This window comes from Diceros bicornis, chromosome X (genome assembly GCF_020826845.1).
Source record: "Diceros bicornis minor isolate mBicDic1 chromosome X, mDicBic1.mat.cur, whole genome shotgun sequence".
Lineage (NCBI taxonomy): Eukaryota > Metazoa > Chordata > Mammalia > Perissodactyla > Rhinocerotidae > Diceros > Diceros bicornis.
Window position 1 is genome coordinate 42327851 of NC_080781.1, and position 16372 is coordinate 42344222.

General features: G+C 47.8%; 1 protein-coding gene across 1 annotated transcript; it reads right to left on the reverse strand.

Moving 5' to 3' along the window:
- Positions 1-4558: 4558 nt before the first annotated feature.
- GPKOW (G-patch domain and KOW motifs) lies at positions 4559-16141 on the reverse strand. The gene is made up of 11 exons (XM_058535850.1): positions 15928-16141; positions 14997-15151; positions 14773-14897; positions 12748-12857; positions 11792-12005; positions 11290-11422; positions 10511-10637; positions 9962-10085; positions 9801-9870; positions 9179-9264; positions 4559-9084 (listed from the first exon to the last, which is right to left on the reverse strand). Exons 1-11 carry the CDS (start codon positions 16101-16103, stop codon positions 8950-8952), a joined length of 1455 nt encoding a protein of 484 aa, XP_058391833.1. The 5' UTR covers positions 16104-16141; the 3' UTR covers positions 4559-8949.
- Positions 16142-16372: the final 231 nt, after the last annotated feature.

Here is a 16372-nt window from a genome sequence, read left to right on the forward strand (position 1 = left end):
TTGTACCTATAGTCAACAATAATGTATTGCACACGAGATTTGTGAAGAGGGTAGATCTCATGTTGTGTTCTTACAACAATAAAATAAAAAAATTAATAAAAGCTCCTTGAAAGAAAAAAAATGATATGTGGATTGGCTAAACTATTTTCGGAGCCCTCTCCATGTTGCATGAACAGGCATGAGAGTCTAGTTGTGACTTGTGGCCTTTGTCCTCAGAGGCATTGCCCAAGGCTTGACCCTGAAACAGATCTACTTCTGTCATTTTTTTGGAAGAGCGGTTCTTAATTGGAGCTCACATCATAAGCCCTTGGAGGGTTCTTTATAACAGAGTGCTGGTCCCCACCCACAGAATGTCAAATTCATTAGGCCCAGGAGAAGCCTGAGAACTTGTGTTTCTACCCTGTTTCTAGGTGATGCTGATGCTGCTGGTCTGGGGTCCACAATTTGAGAATCACTGGTTGTCTGATACTACAAAATAACAGAACTCTGCCCCTGGAGTATTGTCTCATCTGCCTCAAGGGAACCATTGATTCAGGTAAGGCCAGAGTCCCTAGAAGGACAGGAAGCTGGGACTTTGCTGAATTTACAAACAGGCTTATGATTAGGATGTGTTGAGCCTGCTTGGTAATAAAATTTTGTTTAATAAATGACAGGTATGTTGGAGAGGGAAAAAAAAACCCTACAGCTAACATTATACTTAATGGTGAAAGACTGAAAGCTTTCCCCCTAAAACCAGGAAGAAGACGGATATCTACCCTCACCACTGCTATTTTATATTGTACTGAAGATTCTAGCCAGTGCATTAAGGCAAGAAAAAGGAACATGGATTGGAATGGAAGAAGTAAAACTGTCTTTATTTGCAGATACATGATTATCTAGTAGAAAACCCAATGGAATTTATTTAAAAAGCTAATAAAATTCATGTTAATTTAGCAAGGTTGCAGGATACAAGACGAATGTACAAAAATCAACTGTATTTCTATACATGAGTAATGAACAATTGGCAATTGAAATTTAAAAATACTATGTACAATAATATCAAGAAATATGAAATACTTAGGGATATATCTGACAAAAGATGTGCAAGACCTATACACTGAAGACTACAAAAACTGCTGAGGGAAATTAAAGAAGGCATATAAATAGAACGTGTTTGTGGGTTGGAAGGCTAAATATTATTACACGTCAATTCTTCCCAAATTGATCTGTGGATTGATCCAGTCCCAGTAGGCTCTTTTGCTGTAGAAATTGATAATCAGATTCTAAAATTTATATGGAAATGTAAAAGACCAAGAATAGCCAAAGCAACTCTGCAAAAGAATAACAAAGTTGCAGGGCTAACCCAACCTGATTTCAAGAATTATTACAAAGCTACAGTTATCAATAGAGCATGATATTGGCATACAGATAGGCAAATATATCACTACAACAGAATAGAGTTGAGAAATAAATCCATACATATATGGACAACTGATTTTTTTCTTTTCATTGTGGTGGATAATTGATTTTTGATAAAGGCACGAAGCAATGCAGTGGAGGAAGGATCGTCTTTTCAACAAATGGTGCTGGAACTGTTGGATAGCCATATGCAAAAGAATGACCCTGGATCCATCCCTCCCACCATACACAAGAATTAATTAGAATGGATCAAAGACTTAAATGTATCACCTAAAACTATAAAACTTCTAGAAAACCTTTGTGACCTTGGATTAGGCAAAGATTTCTTAGATATAACATGAAAAGGACAATCCAAAAAGAACAAATTGATAAATTTGACTTCATCAAAATTGAACATTTCTGCTTTTCAAAAGACATTGTTTTTTCTTTCTTTCTTTTTGTGAGGAAGATCGGCCCTGAGCTAACATTTGCCAATCCTCCTCTTTTTTTGCTGAGGAAGACTGGCCCTGGACTAACATCCATGCCTATCTTCCTCTACTTTATATGGGACGCCACCACAGCATGGCTCAACAAGCAGTGCATCAGTGCACGCCCGGGATCCGAACCTGCGAACCCTGGGCCACTGCAGCGGAGCGTGTGCACTTAACCGCTTGTGCCACTGGGCCAGCCCTGCAAAAGACATTGTTAAGAGAATGAAAAGACAAGCCACAGACTAGGAGAAAATACTTGCAAAGCATATATCTGATAAAGTATCTGTATCCAGAATATATAGAGAACTCTCAAAACTCAATGAGAAAACAAATGGCCCACTAAAACAAAATAGGTAAAGAATTTTAACATTCTTCACCAGAGAAGATACACATGTGGCAAATAAACACATGAAAAGATGCTCGATATCGTTGGTCATTAGGGAGATGAAAATTAAAACCACAACAAAATACCAGAAACATATTAAACGGATAAAATCAAAATGACTGACCATATCAAGAATTGGCAAGGACGTGGAGGAACTAGAACTTTCATACACTGCTGTTAGGAACATAAAATTGTACAACCACTTTTGGAGACAGTTTGGCAGGGTTTTTTTGGTCATAAAGTCAATTATTCTTTCTACAACAATTATTCACTAAAAGCTTACTATACGCTGCATACTGTGCTAGACACTTGGGATATTGGCAGTTTCTTTTTTTTTTTGTGAGGAAGATTAGCCCTTAGCTAACATCCATGCTAATCCTCCTCTTTTTGCTGAGGAAGACCGGCCGTGAGCTAACATCTATTGTCAATCCTCCTCCGTTTTTCCCCCTTTTTCTCCCCAAAGCCCCAGTAGATAGTTGTATGTCATAGCTGCACATCCTTTTAGTTGCTGTATGTGGGTCGTGGTATCAGCATGGCTGGAGAAGCGGTGCGTGGGTGCGCGCCTGGGATCCGAACCCGGGCCGCCAGTAGCAGAGCACGTGCATTTAACTGCTAAGCCACGGGGCTGGCCCTTAGCAGTTTCTTAAAACATTAAATGTATACTTGTTATATGATCCAGTCATTCCATTCCTGGGTGTTTACCAACAAGAAAAGGAAATATATGTCCATACAAAGACTTGTACACTAATCTCCATCAACAGATGAGTAGATAAACAACAGGTGGTATATCCATGCAATGGAATATTATTCAGTCATAAAAAAGAATGAAGTACTGATACATGCTATAACATGCGTGAACCTTGAAATCATTATGCTAAGTGAAAGAAGCCAGACACAAAGGCCGTATATTGTATGGTTCATTTATATGAAATATCCAGAGTAGGCAAATTCATAGAGACAGAAAATAGATTAATGGTTGTCAGGGGCTGTGGGAGGGGAAAATAGAGAGTGACTGCTGATGGGTATGGAGTTTCTTTTAGAAATGTTCTGGAATTAGATAGTGGTGATGGTTGCATAACCTTGTAAATGTACTAAAAACCACTGAATTTTACACTTTAAAGAGGTGGATTCTATGGTATGTGAATTTTATCTTACAAAAAAAAATGGAATGACTTATTGATACATGGAACTACATGGATGAATTTCCAATAATTTTGTGAAGTATGTCCAACAGAAAAGAGTACATACTCAATGATTCATTTATAGAGAACTCTAGAAAATGCAAACTAAACTATAGTGACGAAAAGCAGATTAGTGGTTGCTTGAGGATGGGGCCAGGGCAAGAGGAAGGGATTACAAAGAGGCAGAGGAAACTTTTGAGGGGGATGATATGTTCACTATCATGATTGTGGGGATGGTTTCATGGGTGTATACATATATTATTTTAGAAATAATACAACCCCTCTCTTCTGCCTTCATAGGCCACCACCATTGCTTTCCATGTGCATGTCACTTTGTGATATTTCTGAGACAGAGCATAAAAAGTCATCTCTTAGGGCTCCAAATATGAAAAGTTATGGATATCATGGTTTTCAGCCACCTAGGTTATAAAAATGGATCAGAATGCCTTATGCCTTTGGATGTCCACAGACAACTTTGTTGACTGTTTCATTTCTGTTGATACTCTAAATCTTTGTCTTATTGCTTTTTGAAAACAATCTATTAATAGGATATGGCACAGGCAAAGGGGGCGTGTATCTCTAATTTTCATAAAGATTCCTTTTTTCCCCCCAAAGCCCCAGTAGATAGTTGTATGTCATAGCTGCACATCCTTCTAGTTGCTCTATGTGGGACGCGGCCTCAGCATGGCCGGAGAAGCGGTGCATGGGTGCGCGCCCGGGATCCGAACCTGGGCCGCCGGTAGCAGAACGCGCGCACTTAACTGCTACGCCATGGGGCCGGCCCCTCATAAAGATTCTTTTTTTTAAGAATTTTTTGTTTATTGCAGTAACATTCTTAAAGCACTTTTTAAAAGAATAGACTTGGGCTGGCCCTGTGGTGTAGCGGTTAAGTGCATGCGCTCCGCTGCTGGCGGCTGGTTTTGGATCCCATCCCGGGCACGCACCTTCACAACGCGTGTCAGGACATGCTGTGGCGGTGTCCCACATAAAGTGGAGGAAGATTGGCCGGATGTTAGCTCAGGGCCAGTCTTCCTCATCAAAAAGGGGAAGATTGGCAGATGTTAGCTCAGAGCTGATCTTCCTCACACACACACACAAAATAATAAATAAATAAAAGAATAGGCTTTATTTTTTAGAGCACTTTTAGATTTATAGCAAAACGGAGTGGAAAATATATTCCTGCTCCCCTCCTCCCCATACACATCTTCCCCACTATGACATCCTGCACCATAGTTGTACATTTGTTACAATCAATGAACCTACATTCATTGACAATGGCACATCATTGTCATCCAAAGTCCACAGTTTACATTAGGGGTCACTCTTGGTGTTGTACATTCTATGGGTTTGGACAAATGTATAATGACATGTATCCACCATTATAATATCATACAAAATAGTTTCATTGCCCTAAAATGCTCTGTGCTCTGCCTGTTCATCCCTCCCTCCCACCTAACTCCTGGCAACCACTTTTTACTATCTCCATAGTTTTGCCCTTTCTAGAATACCATAGTTGGAATCATCCAGTATGTAGCCTTTTCAGATTGACCTATTTCACTTGTTAGTAGGCATTTAAAGTTCCTCCATATCTTTCCATGGCTTGATAGCTCATTTCTTTTTAGCACTGAATAATGTTCCACTGTCTGGATGAACCACAGTTTATTTATCTATTCACCTCCTGAAGGACATCTTGGTGGCTTCCAAGTTTTGGCAATTATGAATAAAGCTGCTATAAACATCTGTGTGCAGGTTTTTGTGTGGACATAAGTTCTCAACTCCTTTGGGTAAATACTAAGGAGCATGAGTGCTGGATCATATGGTGAGAGTATGTTCAGTTTTGTAGGAAACAGCCAGCCTGTCTTCTAGAGTGGCTATATCATTTTACATTCTCCCCAGCAATAAATGAGAGTTGCTTTTGCTCCACATCCTTGTCAGCATTTAGTGTCGTCAGTGTGTTGGATTTTTGCCACGCTCATAGGTGTGTAGTGGTAACTCATTTTAATTTGCAATTCCCTAATGACTTAAAGCACTTTTGGAGACAAGGATGGGATGAGGTGATGAGGAAAATCAGAACTTCCGAAAGATTAGTGAGGAAAGTTGTGGCGTTTAGTCTTCTTTTGAGATGCTGTGGGGAAACGGGGACACATTTAGTGCTTCTCCCTTTAGCTGGTGGTGTCTGGTGATCTTCAGGCAATGATAACTTTCCCAGAGAAGTGGTAAAAGGTCAAAGGTGCCTGGAAGTCTGGTGCTGAGGATGCCTCTGAGGCCTGGGAAGGGCGATGCTTCCCAAGTTTGAGGCAATTACCCTGACTGGCATTGATGGAGAGGTAAGCCTTCCAGGCAGTTCTAGCAGCCTCACTGGACAGCCAATGGGAGAATCAGTTCCCAACAGTGGAAATCAGCCAGCCTGACCAAATCACTAGAGGGTCAAGTGTATTTAGTGTGGCCGTGTGCGTGGTGGTGGTGGGGCATCAGCAGGTGCTCTTTGGCAGTGGCTGCATGGATGCTTCTTGTGATTCTCGCCTCAGTCAGAACACTGAGTGTGGCCCTCGAAGCACTACAGTACCTCTCCGACCTGACCTTCTACCTCCCTCTCTCTCATTTACTCCCCTGCAGCCGCGGTGGCCTCCACGCTATTCCTCAAACACACCAGCAATGGTGCCCCCGTAGGGCCTTTGCACTTCCTGTTCCCCCTGCCTGGACCACTGTCTCCAGAGAGCTGCATGACTCTCTTCCTTCCTTATCTTTGCTCAAATGTCACCTCTGCAGTAAAGCCTCCCCTGGCCATCCTATGAATCCTGCCATCTGCCCACACCAGATTCCCTTTACCCTGTTTTCTTCCCCTTGGTTCTTAGCACCTCCTAACATACTAGATAATTTACTTCTTATGCTTATTGCTTATCATCTCTCAGCCCCACTGGATGAAGCTCCACGAGGGCAAGGATCTTTGTTTTGCTCATGGCTGTATCCCAAGTACCTAGAATCATGCTGGCATATAGTAGAGACTCAGTGTTTGTTGAATGAATGATTTACTCTCGATTGTATCCCTAGCACGCAAAACAGTACCTGGCATACAGTAGCAGCTCAACAGATGCTTGTAGAATGAATTGGGGCAAGAAGGACAGTTGGTGAGGTCCCACTCCCCCTCACGGAGTTTCCAGGTTGTTGGATATCTTATCCCTCTGCCTGGTGCTACAAACGTGGAGGTTAAGAGGCTCCAACATGGGAGTGGAGGGGAGCATTCCCCCCACTGAGGAAGGAATGTGAGAAAACAGAGGGGACCTGTATATATTCGCCACTAAGCTCAGCCACAGGCAGCAGTCCCAATCACCCAAATAATTCACTTCTCTCTGAAACGCAAAGAAGCTGCTTCTTGAGTCTGCTGCCACAAATTCCTGGCTCAGTGTCTGGACAGTTTTTAACAGATGCAGCATCCTGCCAGGGAAACTTCTGGAGACTTGGCAGAAGAGGCAGATGCTTTTTCACCCACATCTTGCTCAGTCACTGTGATGTGGAAGAAGCCAGTCTGGACAAATTGTACAGGTCATGGTCCCCAGCCTGAGTGGTCCGTGGAGAATTCATGGGCTCCCAGAAGCTGTTGCTGCAGTAACCGCAGCCAAAAGGGCAACCTTGGCAGCAGGCAAATGGCAGGCAGCACGCCGAGAGACAACTGCGCAGACGCAGAGAGTCTGTAGAAACAAGTCTTTGTTTATATCCAATGAACAAGGAGCAGATTGGGAAAGCCTCCTGATACTGTCCACACTTCTTGGAATGTAAGGAGCCCTGTCCTCAAACTGAGGGATCAGGAGGCATCCTCTCAGGGAAAGCACAAAAAGCCCCGACGGTCTGTCGAGGGGGACCAGGCCCTCTGCCTAGGACTAGGCGTTCTCGACACAGGGCCATATTCAAAAACTTCAGGTCCCATTTCCAAAGGCAGGCTTGGGAGAAACATGAACTCCAGGAAATCAGAATCTGATGAAAGATCTATTTTAAGCATTGTGGCGCATGGAGGAGATGGAAGGATTGTCTGAAACTGCCAGGTTATGCCATGTTGCAGGCAGACACAGCGGACCAGTGCCACTCCCCGGGGAGCTTTCAGGCCTTCTCAAGGGTGTTACCAAGATGGATTTACTATGATTGGAGAAAGGAGGAGGCCTTCTTGACTGGGTGAAGCACACACAGCATAGGAAACTGATTACTGGACATGCCAGATTGGGAACCTCTAGAACTCCCAACTCTTCCCCCCAAGGTTAATAATGGAACCCAGCCAGGAATTTAGGGGGCAATGTGTGCAATCACAATGATGACTCAAAAACTGGAGGAACCTCCGTCTGCCTTAACAACCCTGTTTAGCTAATCTTGAAAACAGATGAGTTCTGGAATTAATTAGGGATGACAAAGAAGTAAATCAGTCCGTGGAAGTGTACTTCATGTTGGGGTTACCATATTGGAAGATTTTCTGAACACTCCATACCTTACTGGGCATACGACCACTGATCTGGCCAACTTGTTTTTCTGTACCTGCTCATCTTGGCTCTAAACAGCAGTCTGCCTCTGCTTGGCAAGGACAGCAGCTAACCTCCATCATCCTGCTCCAGGGGTAAGGGTTTAAATTCTCCATCCCTGTGCCATGTTCTGATGCACCAGGAGTTTGTATCAGTGGCCTAGATCCAACTCAAATACCACTTATTATATCAACAACTTAGTGATTGGGGATGATTTAGAAACAATTGTGCCTAAAGCTCTGACTTTTCTCATTGATTTTGTATCTCAGGCCATTAAAAAGGAAGTTTGAGGATTCTCTAACAATAACTTTTTTGAGAATCCAGTTACCTGGAGCAACCAGAGAAATTTTACCCAAGACAGACAAAACCTTTTTACCTACAAGCCAAAGTTTTGGGACTAAAACGGGGGTCCCCAAATTAACTGACTTCTCTGGAAAGTAGTGCTAACACATCCCATTTGTGGGAAGAAGCCTCCCTTTCTCTTGACGCCTGTCACCGGCTCAAGACATCCTCTGGGTGTCTGCTCTGGACCAAGTGTAAAAGCACTGCCAGGACTCTTGCTCAGAAAGTTTTCCAGTGATGTGGCGTTCCAGACTCCTTAGTATTTGCCCAGGGGACAGATTTCACAGCTTCTGCATTCCGAGGGTGAGCTTGTGAGCAAATGGATCCTTTAACTTGTCTGGCAGCCTGAGCAGGGAGGTTGGGCTGACCAATGGAATGGTTCCCACCCCCATCAGCGCAGCTCCCACCTCCACTCACGGCTCAGCACACCATCTATGATCTCTTCCTTTTACTAAGTATTTGAAATGGGTTTTATTACATACTAACTTCTGGTAAATATGGGGTTTGTTTCTAGCCTCCCTTCTGGTCCATCCACCTCGTGCCCTGTCTCTGCCCCAGGGCTGCAGTGCAAGTGTGGGCGGACAATGACCTCCCCACCTTCACAATGGCAGGCTTTTCACACTGTACAGAACTGGTAACAGCCTGGGGGACGGGAGTGGGTCCAGAGGTCAGTCTTCCTCTGAGTCGCTGGGGCCCATGTATTGGCAGACAGCATCAAAGTGAAGCTCCACCAGCCGATCCTCTCTCCGCAGCTGCACCAGAGCCCGGCTCCGCTCTCTGTCTCGGCCCAGCAGACGGCCCACCTAGGGTATGGACCGGTAGAGTCACCAAGGCCAATCCAGACCCCAGGACATCCCCTGCAGGCCCCAACCCTCCATTCCCAGGTCTGGGACTCACCCTTCCAGCCTGTGGCCCCAGAACCACCATCACCCGGTTGCCCTCGACCTTGGGGACCAGGGTCTCCAGCATGTCTTCCCTCAGCCCTGCAGACGAGGAGAGGGGAGTGAGGCCTGCAGCAAGGGCCAGCCCAGCCAGGGTCCTGTCAGAAGGGCCTTTCCTGTATTCCCTGGAGCACTCTGCACCCTGCTGACAGCTGGGAGTCCCACCATACCCATTTCACAGATGAGGAAACCTAAGGAGCAGTTCCCGCACTAACTGTTATAAAGGGCGCATTTAGGTAGGATGATGAGGGGTGGTGGCGATAACAGACACTGTTTATTGTGGGCATGTCATAAGCCCTGCCCTGCACTGGGAGTTCAATACACATCCCTACAAGGCACCCGTCACAAGAGGGAGAAATCGGTCCTTTGCATGCTAATTTGCAGATGGGGAAAGAGGGGCTCAGATAATCACCATCAGAGAGTCGTCTAATGTTCTGTTAGAGGATGCTAGGCCTTGCAAAACACCTGAACTCTGCCCAACCTCCCAGCCTTTGCCTGGGCCAGATTCTTGGCCTAAGACAGCCTTCTTGGTCAGTCTCCAGGATGATAACAACCCAGTGGCCATTGCTTAGACTCACCTTCCAACACCTGGCCTTCATCTGTCCGACACACACAGGTATTTGGGCTCAGGACATCTTCGATTGTCATCTGGGGAGAGGGTCAGGGGACGTGAGAATGTTAGAGTTAAGGGGGCCCAGTCCCTGGGGGAGGAAGGGGCCCCAGGCTGCAGGGCTCCTACCTTGGTGTTGTAATACTGGCCGCCCTTGTGCAGCTTGTCCACAAACCGCACGCGCAGGTCCCTGTGCAACCAGTGCTGACGCCTGGGGGCTGCCTTCTCACTCTTGGCTGCAGGCCCACCCTGTCTGTGGAGAGCGGGTCGACACCGGGCTTAGTCAGATGTGTGTTCTGGTCGCCCCATCTTTGCCGATGCTGTGAAACCCACCCATAATGCCATTCCTACTTCCTTCTATGCACCTTCCTTGCCCTGGAAGCTTTCTTTTCTTTTTTAAAAGATTTTATTTATTTATTTTTTCCCCCAAAGCCCCAGTAGATAGTTGTATGTCATAGCTGCACATCCTTCTAGTTGCTGTGTGTGGGACGCGGCCTCAGCATGGCTGGAGAAGCGGTGTGTCCGTGCGCGCCTGGGATCCAAACCCAGGCCGCCAGCAGCGGAGCACGCGCACTTAACCGCTAAGCCACAGGGCCAGCCCGCCCTGGAAGCTTTCTGACTGCTGGAGCCTCCCCACACCCTGCCCTCTTCCCTCATCCCAGATGCCCAGGGTCCCACCGGTCCAGAAGGTGTTTCCGCTTCCTCTCTGAGTCCTCCTGCTGGATGTGGAGGTCCTGATCTCGGAGGGCCTTCCATGATGAGGCTGTTCCATTTTGTTGCGCTAGGGAACTTTTGCTCCCCCGGCCTATTCAAGAGGTGTGGGGAGAACCAGGACAGAGCCTCAGTGTCTCACTCTCTCTCCTTTCAGGCCACACCTCTGCCTCGAGACACCTTCCATCTGCCAAAGTGCCCCCTCTCACCATCACCACTCTGCCTGGGCGATTAGAATGCTCTCCTCTTCCTCTCGACCATCTTGGCCTCCGTCAGGAAGCCTTCCTCAACCACCCAGCCCGTGCTGACAGTGCTTACCTGAGTCAACTGCCTAGTGTGGGCGAGAGAGTCCTGGAGAGCTCTGTTGGCACCCATCTCCCATCTGCCAAACTGCCCTATCCTACCGACATGCCTAGAATGCCTTCCTCCCTGGTCATGCCCTGGTCCTAGCTGCTCTCACTCCCTAGCAAAAGGGAGGTTCATTGCCCCAAATAGACAAAGACTTCCTAAGGGTAGGAATTTGTTTCCATACCTGTTTCTTCCCCTCAGAAAGAGGCTAAAGACTCAGGGTTATGAGATCACCCTTTCTTCAATCAAACAGAATAAATCACTTATGTTCACTCTGACCTGACCTCCGACCAGAAGTTACATCTGCTGGGCAGACCTAACTCCTCCCAATGAGACAGGCCCTCCCATGGTCAGGAATGCTTCTCCAACTCCCCCAGCCAGGTAACAGGCTCACTCACTGAGATCCAAGGAGTTCTTGTCGAACTCCTGCTGGGAGACAGGTTGCAGGCGGTACTCACTGACCGTCACCACGCGGCTCCCCACGGCCAGACGAACCACGGCCCGGACATTGTCAGGATCGAGGCCTTCCACCTCAAGTGTGGGGGGAAGAAGGTAGGCAAGGGTTGAGTGGACTCCAGCCACAGCCCTAGGACCAAGCTGTCCACCCTTACCTCCAATAAGTCTGGTCCCTGTGCCTCCCCCACCAGACTGTGGGGCACAGAGATATTTTAAGCATTTAATCCTCAGGGACTTGTAGTATATGGCATTCTCTTCCTTTTAGTTGGAAACTGAGGCTCAGAAAGGCCCAGCAAGTGGTCCTGAGTTACCGAATGAGGCAACAGGCCAGGCAGGCCTGAAAGACAAGGACTTCTAGCCTTTCCACCCCAAACCCAATTCTTCCTCCCTCTGACCCACACATCAATGCTCCCTGCTGCCTGTCTTGGGCTCCAGGTTCCTTACCTTCCCATAGAGGCCTCGGTGAGGGCCAGAAAGAACCACCACAGCTCCTCCAGGCACCAGTCCTTGGGGCTGGTCTTCCTTATCCTTCTCTTGCTCCTCATCTGGCCTGGACAGGCGATGGGGGCCAGTGGGGGCCAAGGCCTGGACCTCAGTCAAGTTGGCACCCAGACCTAACCCCTTGGGCCTCAGTGAGTTGACACGGGGCTTCACCACTCTGCAGGGAGCAGAGAGGATGGGCTTGTTGGGGAGGGATACAACAGTCTTGAATGCCCAAATCCCACCCTATCAATATGCTCAAGAATATCCTTCCCGATCTCATATTAGGACTGTTTTTGACCTAGAGAAATAGCAATTTCATTCGGTTCAAGCTAATAACATGCTGCACGTACCACCCATTACATAGTATCTACAGTGTAAACAAATACACTAATATTTCTACAGGGGAAATCATACAAATATTCACACCAAGCAGGAAAGACAGACTATAAAATACTCAATGTCAATTCAGGTCATGTTTGGCTGCCAAATGGTTTATGAAAAAAAAGTTTGGTTTTCAGAATTCTTTGGAGTTGACAACTGCAGAGAAGGGACTGGAAGGCCGTGCGATAACAGCAAAAGTTTAGTCCATGCTTACTTGGGGCCAGGGCCTGCTGTGAGTGCTTTATGTGTATAATTTCACTTAATTCTCACGACAGACCCGGAGAGTCAGTACTGTTATTATTCCCATTTTTCAGATGAGGAAGTTGATGCCCAGAGAGGCCATCTTTACATAAATGGGATCCTGTCATGGAGTTTCAAAGCACAAATAGGAGGCTGAAGCAGCAGTGGAAGGGGCTACTGAATTACTTAGGGTGGTAATGTGCCCTCTCTTTGCCTGGATGGTTCTGGGTGGGTGGTAACCAGGGTCTTGTTCACTGCCCCATCTGCTGTCCCCTTGCCCCTACCCCAGAACTCACTGATTGAAGGTGCGGCCAATGCCCTCGCCAGGTTTCCAGCCCATGCCTCGCAGCATGGCCAGCCCGTAGGCCTCCACAGGGACTGCCTCGTAATCGGCCTCCTCGGGCACCTACGGGTTGAGGCAGAGGAAGGACGGTCAGGCTTGGCTTATGGTGGGCCCTCTGAAGTGCCCTTGCTATCACCTGCTGGGTGACCCTCAACGCCTCATTTCCAGTCAGCTCAAGGGTGAGTTTTGATTTCCTCTTGCTATCCCTCACTTTACTACTCCATGTTCAGTCCTTCAACAAATATTTATGAAGCACCTATTCTGTGCCAGGTACCGCACTGGACAAAAAAGAGAAGCACTCCTGCCCTCATGGGGCTTATGTTCTAGGCATGGAGACACACAATAAACAAAAGACACAAAACACGATACGTCAGGTAGTGGTGAGTTATATGAAGAAAAATAATGCAGCTTAAGGGCACGCAGAGGGATGAAGAAGGGAGTGTCACTGAGTTGATATCTGAGCAGAGAGCAGAAGGAGATGACAGAGGGAGCCCGAGGATATGAGAAGGAAGAGTGTTCCACGCAGAGAGAACAGTAAGAGCCAAGGCCCTAAAGGAGGACAAGATCTGGTATGTATGAAGAGCATCCCGCAAGTCAACCTGACTGAAACAGAGATGTGGAGGCAGAGAGGGGTGGTAAGAGGTTAATCAGGAGAGCTGGGCAGGAGCCACAAGAGGGTGGCAGCCACAAGGCGGACGAGTGAGGAAGTAACTTCAAGAGTCCAGATGAGAGATGCTGGTGGCTCAGACCAGAGTGGTGGTGGTGCTGATGGTGAGAAGTGGTCAGATTCTGGATGTATTTTGAAAAGGGAGATGATAGGATTTTGCTGACAGGTTGTCTATGGGGTATAAAATAAACAGGGGAGTCAAGGGTGACTCTAAGGTTTTAGGCTGAGTGAGGGGAAGGGTGGCTGGAACTGTGATCAATTCAGATGTGGAAGGCTGCGAAAGGAGGGAAGATCAGAGAAATGAGACCAAACTGGAACAGAATGGAGAGTGAAGTGCAAGTCTTTTTTTTTTTCAGATAAAAGAAACCAGAGGACATCTGAAGGCTGATGAAAACAATTCAGTTGAAAGAGAAGGTGGTCTGGGGCTATAGAACTGGGCTCCAAAGAAGCACTGCAAAAAGATTGTGAGTGAAGAGGTGAAAGTGGGGTCTATGGGTATGCAAGACAGACTTGGTTACTTCTGTAGACACGCCCCTCATCTCTCCGGTTATCACCTCCCATCATCACTCCCTCAATTCTTTATAGTCCCTCCAGACACACCACAAGTTGCCTCACTGACAGACACACACCACACTGATTTCCTGCCACCATACCATTGTTTGGGTCATCGCTGCCATTAGGAGTACTCATCCTGCTCTTCCCTGTCTCACTAAACCCTACCTGTCCTTCCAGGCCTGACTCCTACCACTGTGGTCTGAGTCACCACCATCTCTAGCCTGGACTACTGGTCTCCTTGCTTCCACTTCTGCTTACTAGTGTGTCCTGCTCACAGCAGCCAGAGAGATCCTGTCAAATCATAAGTCTCATCTCTTCTCAGCTGAGAGCCCTCCCATGGCTCTCATCTCATTCAGAGTAAAAGCCAAAGTCCTCACCATGGCCCACAATGCCCTGCCTGGTTTAGCCCCCCACTTCTGACCTCATCTACTCCTCCTCTTCCTCACTCATTCCACTCCAACTACACTTGTCTCCTTGGTGTTCCTCAAACACCCCAGGAAGAGTCTATCCTCAGGGTCTTTATATTTCCTGTTTCCTTTACTCCTCATGTCATTCAGATAATCCCAGAATCCAACTACTTTTTCACGCCTCAGTATTTGGATTCATTTGTTAATGCTTCCAAAAAAGATGGAAGGAGGAGGGGATAGGCAGCAGGTGGCTAGTACACACAGACTTTCCCTGCTGTGTGCAGGGAGGCAAGCCTGGCAGACAGGGCAAAGAAAGGCTGGGGCAGGAGAGGGGTTGGGGCCAGCTCACTGTCTCAGCCCGGGGTTCGCCGTCTGCCTCTTCCCCGTTGGGGGTGCATCCTTTCTGGATCATGGGGATAGCGAGCGTGGGGTCGACACTCGCATTCTCTCTCTCCTCCAGAGACTTCTTGGATTCTAAGGAAGAATGGGAGGGAGCAATGAGGTCTCACTCTATCCTTCCATTTTCCTCCCCTTCTTCCTTCACTGGGGCAAGGCAAAGGGGAGATCACTCACCCTCAATGAGCTCCTTCACAGCCTGGGACAGCACCCCATCCGCCAAGGCCTCAGTATCTGTGGATGGCCTAGGGGCCTGGGTCGGTGGCTGCCTGCAATGGCCATTCTGGATCAAAGGGATGATGAGTTCCTTGGGGGCTTCTGAAGGCTTCACACTGACGTGGACACAGAGGGGTGAAGTTGGGAGAGTAGCATTGTCAGTAGGTTCTGAGCCACACCGCTTCACTCAGAGAAAACACAAGAGCCAAACTCTCCCCCAACCCCACGGACCACACCCTCCGTTCTCCTGTCTGGCTCTCCAGTTACGTCTCTGATGGTGCTTTCTTCAGATTCTCTTCCCCATGTCCAACTCTTAAATGTCAGTGCTTTTGAGGAATCAGTCCTCAGTCCTGGACCTTCTGTTCCTCCCAAGACCCACTTCCATGGCTTCCACAATAACCCACAAATCACCATCTTCAGCCCAGACTCTCTCCCCAGCTCCAGGCTCCACGCCAGCCTCCTGGATGGTTGATTCTCTTCTGGAAGTACCTCCCTCAGATTCTCCTTCCCGAACTAAGCTGATGATGGACTCCCCCAACCTGAATCTGCTGCTCCGTCCCGTTCCCCCTATCGGAGAAGCACCACTTCAGTTGAGACGCTGGGGTCCTGTCATTCTCCCCTCCTTTCCTGCTCTCAGAACGCACACACCTCAGGGTCCCCAAGTCCTAAAGACACTCCTCAAGAATACATTCTCTCTTCTCAATCCCCAAGGCCATCAGGCTATATTTCCCCACCTCTCCTACAAACTCTCGCCTTCTTGCCTCCACGAATTTCCTCAGGCTGTGCTTCAGCCTTTTCAGGTCACTGTCACCAACACAATCAACTCAGATTCCACCTTCCTGCTTGCACCCACCGCACGGATTTCCAAAGGATGAAAGACCCGGCGCTTCACCTTTGCAGCTCCCTCCCTTCCACGGTCTTCAAGAAATCCTTCTCCTCCGGAGCTGCACCTGCGCCATCTCCCGGGTCCGCCAGCCGTCTCCGGGCGGACGTGCGACTGAAGCTGAATGAAATTGGGGCATTGGAGGCTCCCGCCAGCCGCAAAACTCCTTCCTCGGCGTCTGCCATCTTTCCCTTCTTCCCAGGCCGGCCCGCTGCTTGCTGGGAAGTTTAGTTTGGGCTCAGTTTTCCGGGGGCGGACAACGCGTGCCAGAACTACCTTTCCCATAAAACACTGCGGCATCGGCAGGCGGAGGCGGATAGGGGTCGGTAGGAAGTAATTGTCGCTCTTTTTAATTCGTAGGAGCGTGTCGCGCCAAGCGTACCGGGAAATGTAGTTCTTCAGGGAGGTAGGCGTGGTAGAAGGTGGAGCCATTCTTGCCAGGTATTCCTTCCTT

Bases quoted from the DNA above. Each gene is read 5' to 3' on its own strand.
- GPKOW (XM_058535850.1), bottom strand. From the start codon at position 16,103: ATGGCAGACGCCGAGGAAGGAGTTTTGCGGCTGGCGGGAGCCTCCAAT. The intron at 15,152-15,927 runs GTGAAGCGCCGG...TGTCCACGTCAG, and splicing joins GAAGGGAGGGAGCTGCAAAG to TGTGAAGCCTTCAGAAGCCC. The intron at 14,898-14,996 runs GTGAGTGATCTC...ATTCTTCCTTAG, and splicing joins TGTGAAGGAGCTCATTGAGG to AATCCAAGAAGTCTCTGGAG.